Source organism: Cyrtonyx montezumae, unplaced genomic scaffold, assembly GCF_038088225.1.
Source record: "Cyrtonyx montezumae isolate F1298 unplaced genomic scaffold, pur_monq_1.0 scaffold_31, whole genome shotgun sequence".
In the NCBI taxonomy this organism is placed as follows: domain Eukaryota; kingdom Metazoa; phylum Chordata; class Aves; order Galliformes; family Odontophoridae; genus Cyrtonyx; species Cyrtonyx montezumae.
The window spans coordinates 3,090,838-3,105,173 of record NW_027072036.1 but is presented as its reverse complement, the minus strand read 5'-3'; the positions used below and the strand labels follow the sequence as shown (position 1 = coordinate 3,105,173).

Below are 14,336 nucleotides of genomic sequence, written 5' to 3'. Positions count from 1 at the left end.
CAAAAACATACTTGAACAAAGCAAGATATGTCCACACCTCTTTTTTTTTCCTCTTTTTTAATCCCACCTCCTTCCTGAGTCATATGATGGTTTGGGTTGAAAGGGACCTTTAAGATCTCTAGTTCCAACCAAGCCCCCCCCCAGCTGTAGGGCAGGGATACCACCCCCTAGACCAGGTTGCTCCCAGCCCAAGAAAGCCAGAAGCCATCACAAATTTGAAACATTTATTTATGCAACTCATTTTCTTAAAAGGAAAGAAAGCAAAATATAATAATTAAAAAAAAAAAACAAAAACAAAGAAACAATCAACAAGAGCTGGATGTGTGTGGTACAACCCACATCAGATGTGTCCCTCCTGTGCCCCCACCCCAGGTCCCTCATGTCCCCTCCATGGGGACAGTATAAAGGGGGAAAAAAAAAGCACCACTCAAACCTGCAATACCAATAAACATTATCCATCTTAAGAACAGTATTTATATTTTCATATATATATTTCTCTATATATATTCCTATGTACAGGCTGCCCTCACCTCTTGTCACACGAGCATCTCAGTAGGAGCTGGAGATGCGTTGGTTTTTACAGCACTTTGATTCCAAAGTCAGCCCTAAAAACCCAGAGACATCCAGCAAGGAGATATCAAAAAATGAAAAGAAAAGAAAAAACCCTCACTTTTAAAACATATATGCAATTCCTCCACTCTCTGCTATCTCCTTTGAACTAAATGGGATTTTAAGCTCTTTTCTTTCTCTTTTTTCCCTATTTTTTTTTTCTGGCCACACTTCATCTCCAAGCAGCAATCCCATGCAGGACCTGCAGTCCTTGGGCAGCACAGATGTCCTGGAGAGAAGGGGATGATGCAAGGACCAACCCCACACAACAGCTGCAATGCAAGCACCAACATCACCTGAAGCACTTGTGTTACCAACCCCAAACAGAGCAATGAGACTGTTTTGGTCACAAGGCAACACTGGCACACAGCAGGGATGGAAACAGAGGGGAATGTGTTGCATAGCCCTTGGATAAAGTGTTGTCAAGCTGTGCAAATTACTCAGCAAAGACGTGGGTGAGCCAAGTATCCAGGCAAGTCCTCCAAGGGGGAGAGATTTATCTCGTGGCCTTCCACCCTCAGAGAACAGGTGGAAGTTTCTCAGGGTTTTGCTCATTCTGGGAGAAGCCACCTTGGCTCCATGACCTTCATCCTGAAGGCTGGTGCAGCAAACAGCATCTGCTGGGCTTTGGATCAGGATCCAGGTGTGAATTGAGCAGGGCTGGAAAGGTTCTGCTGCCTGGGGGAGATGGGGATGAAGGATGTGGATGCCCACGTGCAATTTCCAGCACCTGGATGCTGGTTTCTCCTCTGGTTTTCTCCACTTCCCCAAAAATGACTGACAAAGGGTTGTGCCCAGCCCCCAAGATAAGCAGCATCCCCCCTCTTCCACAAGACAAACCCCAGACCTGCATCCCTTCTCTGTGCCTCCATGGAGCTGCTTGCAGAGAGAAAGCCCTGACACCAGCCTGTTCCTGTGGCTGGATGACAACCTGGCTTTTCCAGCTAAAACAGCAAACACTGCAATTACTACAACATCAGACAACAGAAGTGACACCTGACCTCTGCCTGCAGCAAGCTGAAGCCAGAACACATCAGATGCCTTCAATCACCAACCCCCTGATTTAGCCTTTAGGCTGCTGGGTGGCACCAGGAAAGTGACCAGCTCTTCGAGACCCCCCCCAGGAATGAATAGTTGCTATGGATGGAGATGACTGCATGGAGACAGACAAGCCATAGGAGATACATCACTTCTACAGCTCTGCAAGGACACAGAGAGGGCTCTGTGCTGGTCCCCTTGAGGGACAACACACAGCCCCTGCCTCCCATCCCACGGTCCCACTTTGTCCAGGGCTGAATGCACAAAGGACACAATTCATAGAAACATAACAGTGAAAACCAAGCTTGTGTCAAGCAAACAAATCCATGAGCTTTCTTGAGGAGCTTTGCTCCAGGGCAAACGGTGTCCCCACAGAACATACCAGAATCATCAGGGCTTCTTGAAGAGCAGCTTCAACTCCATGTATGACTTACAAAAAAAAAAAGTCTTTTCTCCAAATATTCATCCAGCCAAAACAGGCTCACATCCTTCTGTCCTCTCCCCCCCATCCTTGGGGTCTTCTCCAGCTGTTCCAGCTGTGTCTGAGCAGGCCCAGGCAGTGCTGCAGGGCCACCTCCTGTGCTCACCAACTCCACACCACATCAAGGATGGGACGAGGTGAGATGCAGCATCGACCCCCGGCCATGCACTTGGAGCAAGGGGAGGGAAGGCGGAGAGCAGAGGATGGAGAACAGGCAACAACACCTCCCCGGGTCCTTTTGTTGCTCTTGCTTTGTGTCCACGTACGGTCCTTTGCTGTTTCCCCCTTCTCACCTTCAGCACTAACACAACGTCCAAGTGCAAAAATGCAGGTTTGGCACAAACCCTAAGCAAACCTCTGCCTTCGCCCTCCAGGCGAGGTGCTATCTGGTCTCCAGGGACTCCAAGTATTCCAGTGCTATGTCGTAGCAGAAGTGATACTGCTCCTGTTTGGGGAAAGAGGAGAGAGTTAAGATCCCAGCATGGCCAGCTCTATATTTATAGCAAAAAGATGACTGTGTTTGAGCTTGGAAGGCTGTTTTGTCCATCCTTGTTCTCATTTACCTGACCTGTTCTTGTGCCTTCCCTTTCTTGTACAATTTATAGCACACAAAACTATGGGGGAGCACAGACATCAGAAGTGCCCCTCCCTGTGAGATGCTGCTCTTTCAAGCATCCAATGAGCAAAACAGTCATTAGGGGGAGAACCACCACAAGCCAGGTTTCATCAGATGCTCTTGGGTGGGAGCATCCTGGGTGCAAGGGAGGACAGAGCCTGGAGGAAAGGGGGGGAGCTCACCTCCCAAAATCCACAGCAGCAGCACAGAGATGGCAGATTGAGCACCAGCACAAAAATCCCATTATCCCCAGGTGGGAGTGGGAAGAGGGGCTTCAAAGTTGGGAGGCTGGGGCAGCTTAGATTAAAAGCACATAATGCTTTAGGATTAAGAGATTGTTTCCATTTATTATAATATAAAAATAAACCCCATGGGCACACAGAGGGGGAAGATGTACAAGCTGGATCCGGAGGGAAACGTTCTGCTCTGGCTGCTCTCTGCAGGCCTGCACTCATACACCGGGGGAGGATCAGGCCTCCAGTAGCTCCAGGAGATTGGGATTCCCAGAATAGCTGTTTCAGGTTCATTTGAGCCTGGAGAATGCTGGTGTCCTGATGTGAAATGTTGCCTTTTTAATACCTTGGTAATTTAGCCCAATGGGCCTGGTGGCTTCATGCTTGTCACATCATCTTTCCATTATCTGCAGCCCTCCCTCCGCTCCCCGGTACCCTCCCTCACCTTCTCCTCCAATTTAATTCCTAATGAAATGGTTTTGAGGGGGATGTGATTTGCGTTTGTCAACTTAGAGATTTCATAATCCAAGCGGGGTAAATATCTCCAGCTGGCTTACTTCTGAACCACTGCCAGGCACCAGCCCAGCACTCGAGACGTGGGGACAGACACACGCTGCTCCTGCCCCAACCCTGCCATCAAGGACCCAGAATAGGGCCCAAGATGTTTTTTTTCCAGCTGCCCCTGAAGAACATAGTGCTGTGGGGTGCACACATCCCCCAGCATCCCTTCCCTGCTGGAGGATGCACAGGGAGAAGCAGTTGATGTGGATGCTGGTAGTGCCTGATGCTTACCAAGGTCTCCACCATATTTGGCTTGTAGTTGCGGAGGGTCTTTGCAGCATAGAAGATATCTGCCATGTTGTGACACTTGATCATCTCCAGGATCATGGTGGAGGCACAGTAGGTGCCACTCCGACCACCCCCGTTCCTGGTGGGAGAAGCACACAGGGTGGGGGCTGAAGATGGCTCTCAAGCATCTTCCAGCACCATTCAGTTTCCCCCCCCCCATCTCCCTCCATCTCCTCCTTCCCAGTAGATGTCCCAGAACCTCAATAAATTGGGGGAGATCAGCATGGACTCATTTCCTGAGTGACCCTGGAGAGGCCACTGAGTCCCTGTGTGACCACAGGCTGAGCACTGTGGGTAGCACTGGCTGGAGGTGCTGGCCCCATTTTGCTCAGCAAAGCAGCAAAACCATTCATCCTGGAGTTAAACCATCCGTCACAGCCACGTCTGATCCCTGACAGTGATGGGGACTGGGGAAGAGGATGAGCGAACAAGACACCGGTGTTTTATAAAGCATGTTCTCAAATTATCCTCCAGCTAATGAAGATGGGCAAAGCCATAATTAATTTCTGATTAAAGGCTCTCCTGCTGTCTCTACCAATCTGTGAACGTGCTGGGTCCCATCTGAGGGGAGCACGTGCGTGTGAGGAGGGGATGAAGAGTGCACGTGCCTGATGTGCAGCCAAGCAGTGGGAGATGCACAGCTCCTGATGCACCCCTCTGCACCCCGTGACATCACAGGACATGGCTGGGAACAGAATGAGCAACAGGGATGCTGTTGGTGGTGGAATACACCTCACGGAGGAGCTGTGACATGGTAAGAACAAGGTGTTTCACCCCAAATTCATGTTTTAGAAAAGGCAGCACTATCTGGGCACAAAAACAACGTGGAATGGGATTTTCAGAAGAATTGCTGTGGATAAATTTGCTGGTGGCATCTCCCCCAACACCAGAGCCCACAGCCCTCCAGCTGACACTCACAAGCAGTGCACCACGGTCCTGCCATCACCACTCTCCTTCTGCCACCTCTCCACTTGGGCCAGGAGGTGCAGGAAGGACTTCTTGGAGTCTGGGGTGTCTCGGTAAGCCGACCACCGCAGGTACTGGAAGTGCCGGACCATCAGGTGCCCCTCCTGCAGCTAAAAAAGCAAACATCATCAGCATTAAGTTGTAGGAACCCTTTTTTGCCTCTGCTGGAGGTTTCCTGGAGGGTAAGATGTGTTTGGCATGCATTAACTGTAGAGCAAAAGGGGAAAAACTTTTCCTGATGCAATGAGATGGATGGCTGAGCCCTCTCCCAGACAGCTCACACCAACCCAACAGACACACCAACCCAGGCAGCTCCATCAGTGTGCTTTATCCTAACCAGCAGCACCTCGAGCTGCCCGCATCTCACAAAACCTGGCAGCAGAGCCCTCAGCTTCCCCAGTGTTCCTCCACCACATCCTTCACCTGTATACACACCCCAGGGGTGTGTTTGTTGTGTTTGCTGGAAGCCAGGAGGCTCACAAGGAGCTGCTGTCCACGGAGACAGGGAGCACTGGCATCGTGCCTTAATACTCCAGTAAGCTGGTTAGTGGGGAAACCCAAATCTGGTTATCAGGCTGCAAGAGGATTACATCCACGGAGCTGAACGGGGCCAGGCTCCAGCCCGGCAGATGTGGGGGGGTTCTTACTCTGAAATATGAAAGGCATCAGGAGGTAGAACAAGAGAAAACTCCTCCAGCATCCAGGGGGAAGAGCTACAGGATACATTTTGAAGCTCAGGTGGGGCTGGCTGTCCTCCAGCCAAGGCCACTGAGCACAGCTCAGTGAGAAGCAGCTCCTCACATTCACCAGCACTCCTCCAGTGCTCTGCTCCCTGGTGAAACCTCTTCTTGGATCCAAACCCCTCAGCCACGCTGCATTCTAAGTTTGCAAGGAGCACAAGGAGTCCCTTTCCAATTTCATTTCAAAGCAAGTCAAACAGGCTGTGTGTGAAAGCCAGGCGTGCTGTAGCAAGGCCACAAAATGCTTTTCAGTTCTTCTCACCCCACAGAATTGCTCTGCCAGCTCTAGATAGGACACAGCACCCACAGGGGGCAATTCCACCCTGAGATACACACAGAGCAGGGAACAGATGGACTTCAAATCTGCTGAGTTGTCTAAAATCTTTCAAGGAGCTGGGAACTGAAGGATGGTTGGATGGAGCCAACAGATCCAATGGGCTGGGCCAGAAGGGCAGCTGAGGCTGATGGGTTGAGGAGCACAACAGCACCTTCTATTCAGTTCATTTGTATGGAGAATTACCCAGCCTGCCCCAGGACTGCATGGCCTCACTAGGTGCATCCTTCTGCTCTCCGAAGGTTTTCATTCACGTAAAGAAGACCTTAGAAATACTTCAGCCCTTCCCCAGAAGGGCTTGTGCCCACCTGCTCCTGCAGCCTGAATTTGTGCACTGGGGGAATGTGGGCACACATTAACACGCACTGAGCCCCAAAACCAGAGAAAGTCTCACCCGTGTTATGTTCTGCACTCGGAAGAGACGGGACACAACGTCCTCATCCGCTGCTCCCGACACGTACTCCACCTCCATGGGGCCATAGTGCTGGAGCCCAGGCTCAGGCCAGTATTGAAGGCAAGGCTGCAGGGAGAAGAGGCAGCACAGTCATCAAATGGCACAAAGGTGCCCCTCAGCCCACAGCCAGGACCATCCCAAAGTCACACCAACAACGTCAGCTGGCAACAAGGAAGGGCTGGAAAGCAGCTTCCTGCTCCCCCCCCCACATCCCACAGGGCACTGATGGATGGCTCTGGCCAAGGGTCACGGATGCAATTGTTTTCACACCATGACAGCTGGGAAACCAGCAGCGATACAAAATATATGATGTTTGTCACTGCACTTTAACAGAACATTTAGCATTTCAGGCCATCTAACGGCTTGGGCCTAACTGCATGGCAAATGTGTTTGAGAAATAATTGGTTATTAATAGGGGCTATAAATCTCCAAGATCTCTAAGCCTTCTAGACTCAGAGCTATAATTTGGATATTAAAACTTCCTTCGGCAAGACACAGTTCAAGTGAGGGATATACCCTCTAAGTCACCTTTCAAAGCTGCCTGCTGTAAAGGCTGATTTATTAGCTGTTGGTCCTAAACTGGTAAACATTTAAGATCCAGCTAAATATTGTAACACAGAGACATCCCTGAAGAATAGACATCTAGAGAGAGAGACAGGGCTGAATAATGAAGAAATATGGCACAGCCCCAGCTAGGATGGTGCTGCAGTATAGCTGCTGTCCTGCCATGCTGCAGGGGACAGGGACAGACAGCTCCTGCTGGGCACTTCTGAACTGGAAATGAAAGAACAGGTGGGGAGAAAGTTAAAGAAACGTTGGATATTTTTTCCCACTGCTGCTGTGGTCCCTTACAGCTGGGTTCAGCTGACAGCTGATGATTCTGTTGCATGGTCATGGTGCAGAGACGGTTATGTGAGCACACAGAGCTGTGTGTGTCCAGCACTTGGATTCACACAACACAGGACTGGTGCTGCATTCATGGCATCCTTGTGACAAATGGTCTAACTGCCATTTTGGGTCATTTACACCGTGTATCTGGTCTCACCGTGTAAAATTAGCCAGCTAATGAAGTCTTCTCCGACATCCATTATGTGTTTCTAATGCTAATGTTATGTAAAAATCCACTAAGTTTCCTCACTGAATTAACATTACAGACCTGGAGTGGACTTATACATCTGCTCTAGCTGTGGCACAGCTCCAGCTCCCCAGCCACCCTGGGAGAGGGCTTCTGTCCCTTCTCTACAGGGACCAGGTGACAGCGGACATCTCTCCTCCAGCTCAGATCTGCACACCCCATCACACCACAAACCCGCAGGACACCCACTCTGGAGCAGGCTGATTAATAAAGCAGCATCCATAAGCCACCAGTCTTTGGGATGGCAAGCACTTGACAGCTTGGCACTGAAACATTGCCTCTGCAAGGGCACAACACTGGAGGGGTTGACTGTGCACAGCAACTCCATAAGCTTGCTCACAGCAAGTAAGGGAGGGAAGGATGCACTCCACCCGCAAAATGTGTTCCTGGTGACAGGGGAGACCCATTTTGTGCCAAGCTTAACCAAAAACTCTGTGTGAAGCAGCAAAATCCACCGTGCCTCAGTTTCCCCTTTGTAAAAGGAAAATAAAATCAGCTTTTTATCTCCCACTCTTCCCTTTGTCCTGTTAACTTTACATCTCCCTGGGGCATTTGCTCTGACGCAGTGCCAACCCAACAACAAGGCAGTGCAGAGCACCATGCAGGGCTGCTGGCAGCACTCACCCAGGCAGAGTTGGACTGGTTCAGCTGGTTGAGCATGACAATGGAAGTGCAGCCATAGTCGTACACCAACCGCCAGAAGTCAGTGGTGGTGTTCTGCAGTGGGTGGAGGGTGACGATGAAGGCAGCACTCTTAGTGTAGCTCTGCAAGAAGGAAGAGCAGCGTGGTTAGGGACACAGCAGGAAAGGTAGGTAGCTTCCTTCTGTGGGGAGAAAAAGACATCAGAATGAAAGCCCTCTAAAGAATGAGACTGCTTCAGTTCCCTGCCTAAAACATAACCCCCTCTAATTAAGGAGGGAGGTAGGGAAAGAGGAGAAAAGAGAAAGCAGAGGTGTCCAGGAAGGAAGCTGTGGTCCCTGCCTCTCCTTCATACCCACCAGCGACCCAGAGAAGCTCCCCCTGCAAAACAGAAGCAGCAAAGCTGAGCTTTGTCCCCTCAGCCATCCCAACACCAGCTCACCAAAGGACTGTGAGCCCATGGTTGGGCATCAATCACTTTCCTATCAGCACACTGCAGCTCAAGCCTCCTCGGAAGCACAAACAGAGCCACGCACACCCTGTGCTGGTGAATTAGTGCAGCTCAGCTAACAGCGAGTCCTCCAGCTGCTGCAAAGCTTTCTAACTCAGCTCATGGAAATGCCTTCACTGTGCATCACATCCAGTCTCTCTCTCTCTGCCCTTCGAGCTCCAGAGTGAGTGGATTTCATCCTCACCACACACATCTCCAGCACCCGCAGCACTTCTGTGCCAGCGTCAATGACAGTGCCATGGCTCTGCCAGCGTGGACCAATGTGATCTGACACACGGACAGACTTACTGAGCAAACCACTTTGGCACTTAAAGAAAATGAGACTTAAAGAAAAAGAGGCAAATGGGTTTTATCCCTTCAGCGAGAATTTCATCCCAAGGGCTTTCTGTGTCTGTATAGAAACGTCTATTCTCTGACCCCGGCTGTCCCCATGGCAGAGATTAAGGAAAGGAGGCTCAGTGATGTATAAACTCAAAATGGATATGCAGACCCCAAGCAATATGAAAACAAAGCTGCCACTGTGCTATAGTCACAGCATCCATCTGCTGCTCCCGAGCCATCAGCAGCCACCTCCAGTGTAGAAACTGCTTCTGCTGCTAGTAAATGCAGGTATAAGGTCTGTGCAAAGACTCAGGGAGATATATCACCCATCGGGGAATAACGCAGGGCAAAACCAGAAGGTGCTGGTGCTCAGGTGCTGGGAGAAGGCAGGGAAAAGGGGACAGGCTGCCTGGGGACACGGTGCTGTAGGGCTCAGCCAAAGCACCCAGCTCGCCTGAAGGAAAGTGGTTTTGGTGACAAATGACCCGTCACTCACACTAAGCCTCTCTGCTCTGCTTTGCAGTCATCAGCAGGCAGCAAATTGCTTTTCCATGATGGGCGGCCTCTCTGATTGCACAAGGGGATGCACAGTGGCTTTGGGACCACCTGAAAGGCCTTCAAGATCACAAAAGAACAGACAGGAAGCATGCACCATGGGATGCTGGCAGCGCTCACAACTCCCTCCCTCTTCTATGGCTCAGCTTCACTACAAAATAAATGAAGATGATGCCCTGCCCTTCCTTCGGGGGAGGTGAAAAGTTCTTCTGAGTTGAGCAAGATGTCACTGCACAAAGACGGAGTGAGGGACCCCAGTATGAAGGTCCCTGCCCTTCCTCTGCAGGCTGAGGCCAACATGCACCCACATCTTTGTGCTTTTGTACAAAACGAGGCTGTGAATTCACACTGAGCAACGTTTGGCATGAAAAGCCACCCCACAGCTTACAAACACCCCACCACCCACAGTGTCCCCACTCCTGCACTGAAATGGGACTCAGGCTGTGTTTGGCAGGCTGCTCTACAGGATAAGCAGCAAGCACCAAAACTGCACCAGGCCCCCTTACATCCCCTCTGCAAGCCCAGATCCCTCGTACCCAAGAGCCAGCAGACCAAGCAATGCAGTATTTCCACCTAGAAGGTCACTAAAGCTCACCCCATCCCACCTCCAAGCCCACACACCACCCAAGGAGGTCCACAGCAGGGCCCCTAAACTCAAGCCATCCCCTTCCTTCTCTGCAGAGCACACGTACATCAGTTAAGGCCGCGTTGATGTAGTTGTTGCTGTCTCCATCCACGGAGATGAGGAAGGGAAGGCATCGGTCGGGCGGCAGGACATCCATGCTGCGGTTCCTCTCCCGGTTGCGGGGCAGGAGGGCAATGCTGCACTCTTCCACATCCAGGTGGGGAGTCACTGAGTTCAAGGTCTGTGGGCACACACTCTCCTCTTAGCCCCCTCCTCTCTGGGGCTGTTCCCCAAATCCCCTCTTGGCTCAGCTGGGGGTTCAGGAGGGGATGCGTTGGTTCCAGGGTCACTCACCTGGAACTCCTCCCGCAGCTGTGATGAATTGCTCTGTGGCTCTATCCTCACCATCTCCTTGTAGGTGGGCTTGAACTCACTGGCAGGGATGCTGGTTTCACCACACAGGCAGGCTTCCAGGATGGCATCGTGGATGAAGACATACTGCTCCTGTGGGGAAAGGAAGAGGCTGAGCTGGGCATCAGGCACAGGAAGCACCTCTTCTCCTATCACCCAGCCCCTTCTCTGCAAGATGAATTTGTGCAAGGCCAGGGCAGCTTCTGCTTGCAGGGAGCAAAACACCCTCAGGTTCTACTGCTGCAGCTCTGCCAGCCCTAAGCAATTCATCCTCCAAAGGCTGAAAAGCAACAGGATGGGTGCTGGCTTTCTATGAGACACAATCACGCGCTGGGCTGGAAGTAATTTACAGCCCTCCTTGGTGCTGCCATCAGCAGTATGACGCAGCAACCCTGCTCACCTCTGTCTGTATCATGTTAATCCTCCGTGAGCACAGTGTCTTCACACAGTTGTAGATGTCCACAACACCCTCACACTCAGCCATGTCCAGCATGACATCCAGAACGATGTAGCAGCCGGTTCTCCCCGTGCCAGCGCTGCAGAAGGGGAAAACAAAGCCAATATACCCAGGCCATATGGCACCAGACAAAGCCCCAGGCACCAACAAGGTCTGCACAAGGCTGGGGAATGGCACACTCCTCCACAGCACAGCCCTCAGCCTGGCTTTCCCTGCATCCACCCCATCCATCTGCATCCAGGTGCCGCTGCAAGGGAAGGGAGGAGCTCACAGCTAAGGGTAATGAGTGCTTGAGCACAGCTGCAATCGATGCTTTTTGCAAGAAACACCTGAAGTGCCAACAGTCCCCTCCCAAAGGATGCTGCAGGATGCTCAGCTGAGCAGAACACGATATCTGCAGCCAGACCAAGGTAGCAGCCCAAATCTTGTTACTTTCACACACACAGTCAAAATGCAATGGAGGTTGAGCCCTTCAAGCCCCCCACCACAGAGCTGCTGCCCCCCTGCTCCTTTCACAAGAAGTCTTCTGCAGTGAAATCCTAATTTCTGGGGCTGATGAATCATTCGTCGTGATTATCAGTGATTACAGACTACAGGAGCTAATCACACTCGCTGTTGCCAGTGAATGAATACTGATGAGGCAATTGACAGAGAGAAATCAAATAAAAAAATCCTTCCCATTCATCAGATCTTCCTTGTTTGCCCAGCAGAGGAAGAGCCATTAACCTGTCACACAGGGATGCCTGTGCAAGGATGGAAAAATCACAGCTCTGCTCTGCTTTCCCTCAGCTGAACCAGGGACACCCTGCAGGGATGGGAAACAGTGCTGCCCAACATCCAGCCCTGCTCCTCCCCCTTTGGGCAAACACAGTTTCCATACAGCCATCACCAGTGGCCAAGCCAGCCAACCTCACGTGCCACCACCAACCCACAGCCCTGGGGATGACTTCTTACAGCTCACTGCTTCACAGATCAACACCAAACACAAACCCCAGCTCCTTCCCTGCCTCAGCTCTTCCTCTCCATGACCCATTTCCATTTATCCCTGCTAAATATTTCAGGGGAACTCCAAGCTTTTCAAAGGCTGAGCACCCACCTGTAACACACTCTGCTGTTGCATGCACAGCCCAGCAATCCCAAAACCCACCTGGGATGGGGACGGTCCCCATACCCACCTGCAGTGGATGACAATGGGGCCAGCATCGGGTGGTGTGGATGCCTTCACACGGCGGATGAAGGCCAGCAGCCCCGTGGCATGGTAGGGGACACCGTGCTCAGGCCAGGACGTGAAGTGGAACTGCTTCACCTCGTGCCGGGCTGAGTAACCTCGCTGCAAGAGAGGGCAACACAGCGTGTGAGCATGGGGCAGATGGACACACAGGTGGATGTGCATGTAGCTGAGGCAATGCAATGGGGAGGCTGCATCATGAAGAGCCCCTGAGCTGCTCAGCTGCCTTGTGAAAGCCTCCCTGCAGAAGGGATGCTACCAAAAACAGAAGGGTCTTTACAGTAGGGAAGGCAAAATCCTGCCCCTGGTACCTAAACATCATATTTCCTCAGGAGTCAATTATTTTTCCCAGCCTCACTGTGGTCAGTCACTCTGGGAGCCCTACTGCTCTCTCCTCCTCAGCTGCAAGAGGGTTAAAAACAAGCAGAGAAGGCAGCAGCCCCAGGGCACCCTGGATCTGTTCCACAATCATCTTTGCTACCTGCCTCCTAACCAGACAGTGATTTCACATTCCTGTAGATTAAGAGGTGAATTGCATTGGCTCCATCCCCAAGTACCAGGCTGGAAACTAACTGCCACATTACCCTCATTGCAGCCTGAAGGGGGAAAAGCACACTTATCCTCCTTTGCAATTACACAATGCTCACCCTGAGCCACATGCTTGGGCTGAGGGCAGAGCCAGGACCAGGCTTGCAACAGAAAGTGCAAAGGGAGGAGGTACTTGAGGGTGGCACCTCCAAAGGATGGAGAAAGCCCCACACTGGGGTAAATAAGCAGGGTAGCAGTAAAATGCCAACAAGGAATGGCTAAAGATGTTCATTGCTCTTTGGCTGGGCAGAGAACATACCCTCTCGAGAGCAAAAGTCCGCACAGCGTACTCTGCCAGCATCTCTGACTTCACCAGGGTGATCTTGATGTCCCCATACATCTCAGAGTCATCTGGCCAATATTTGGAGCATTTCACCTGCAAGAAGGGGACGGGGTGGGGTTTTGGCTTTTGCAGAGCGCACTGCAGAGCCTGGAGACAAAAAGAGCAAAGGAGACCCTTACCCGGCCCACTTCCACCAGCTTGGTTATCATCACAATGCTGGAACAGTGCTCCTGCCACACCATACGCCAGAAGTCATATACCATCTCCTGCTTGGGACCTGGGGACACAGGGAAAAGGTGGTCCTCAGGCTTATGGTGCCTGCACTGGGACTGCTGACCAAGTCTGCTCTGTTATTGCCCCATTTGTCCCAAAATTGGACTGTTTCCTCCCTTTCTTGTACAGACAAAACCAAATACCCCAGGGACAAAATCTGGTTGCTCAATCACTGCTTGCAGAGAGGGGACAACTCACCTTGGGTGGCAATGAAGTGGTTGGACCTGTGGTAACCCTGCAAGAGAAGCAGAGGCATAAGACCCAACGGAGAGGATGTGGGACACTAAAGCACTGCCCGACAAAACCCTTTCTGGTCACCAGCAGCAGGTGCCCAGGTTGGCCATGCCACCAGCACAATGCTGCTGCAGCACTCCTTCCTAGCCTGGATCACATCCCATGTCTCAGCAAACAGAGTGACCACCCCCTCCCCAAGCCTGCACCCACTTTGTGGACCAGCACCTCCAAAACGCCCAGGAGTTGTGACCACACTGCCACAAGAGCCAATGAATCATACACATCCCAGCTTGCAGAAGCCACGTGGCACGGGGTGATGGCCCCACTCCCTCCTGCATCCCACTGCACTGCGTGCATCACTGGCTCCCAACACAGACACGTCAGCCCAAGCAGCAGAGCATCTCCCAGTGAGGCCTGTGCCACAGGGACCCATGGGCACCAGTTGTCCCATTCCTGCCAGCAGCCTTGGCCAGTGTTCCCGTACATCACACACATGGAAGTGAACGTGGCAGAAGCTGGAGACCTCACCTCTCTCCCTGTCCCCAATCTTTCCATGTGATTTACCAAGCCTGCCTCTCATAGGTGCAATTTTACACCTTTACGTGGAGCAATGGCCCCATGCCCAGGAGCAGAGGAGCAGGGAACCATCTACTTACTTCTCGATTAATCCGAATCTGAACGATCCCATTCGGACACAGGTTTGAGAGAGAAAGATCAGAGACAGAGACATTAGTGAGGCAGAGCTCGAGAGGCAG

At 51.7% G+C, this 14,336-nt stretch overlaps 1 protein-coding gene across 1 annotated transcript in view; it reads right to left on the bottom strand.

The window, feature by feature from the left end:
- Positions 1-1,469: 1,469 nt before the first annotated feature.
- The window catches only part of PTPRU (protein tyrosine phosphatase receptor type U), a 43,077-nt gene continuing 30,210 nt past the window's right edge, over positions 1,470-14,336 (bottom strand). The window contains exons 19-30 of the mRNA XM_065744472.1: positions 13,546-13,582; positions 13,254-13,351; positions 13,051-13,167; positions 12,151-12,305; positions 10,919-11,054; positions 10,462-10,611; positions 10,175-10,348; positions 8,080-8,220; positions 6,261-6,386; positions 4,745-4,902; positions 3,770-3,905; positions 1,470-2,573 (exon numbers count right to left, since the gene is read on the bottom strand). Coding sequence (XP_065600544.1) covers positions 2,511-2,573; positions 3,770-3,905; positions 4,745-4,902; positions 6,261-6,386; positions 8,080-8,220; positions 10,175-10,348; positions 10,462-10,611; positions 10,919-11,054; positions 12,151-12,305; positions 13,051-13,167; positions 13,254-13,351; positions 13,546-13,582 — 1,491 coding nt within the window. The 3' untranslated portion in view covers positions 1,470-2,510. The remainder of the gene's footprint in view (positions 2,574-3,769; positions 3,906-4,744; positions 4,903-6,260; positions 6,387-8,079; positions 8,221-10,174; positions 10,349-10,461; positions 10,612-10,918; positions 11,055-12,150; positions 12,306-13,050; positions 13,168-13,253; positions 13,352-13,545; positions 13,583-14,336) is intronic.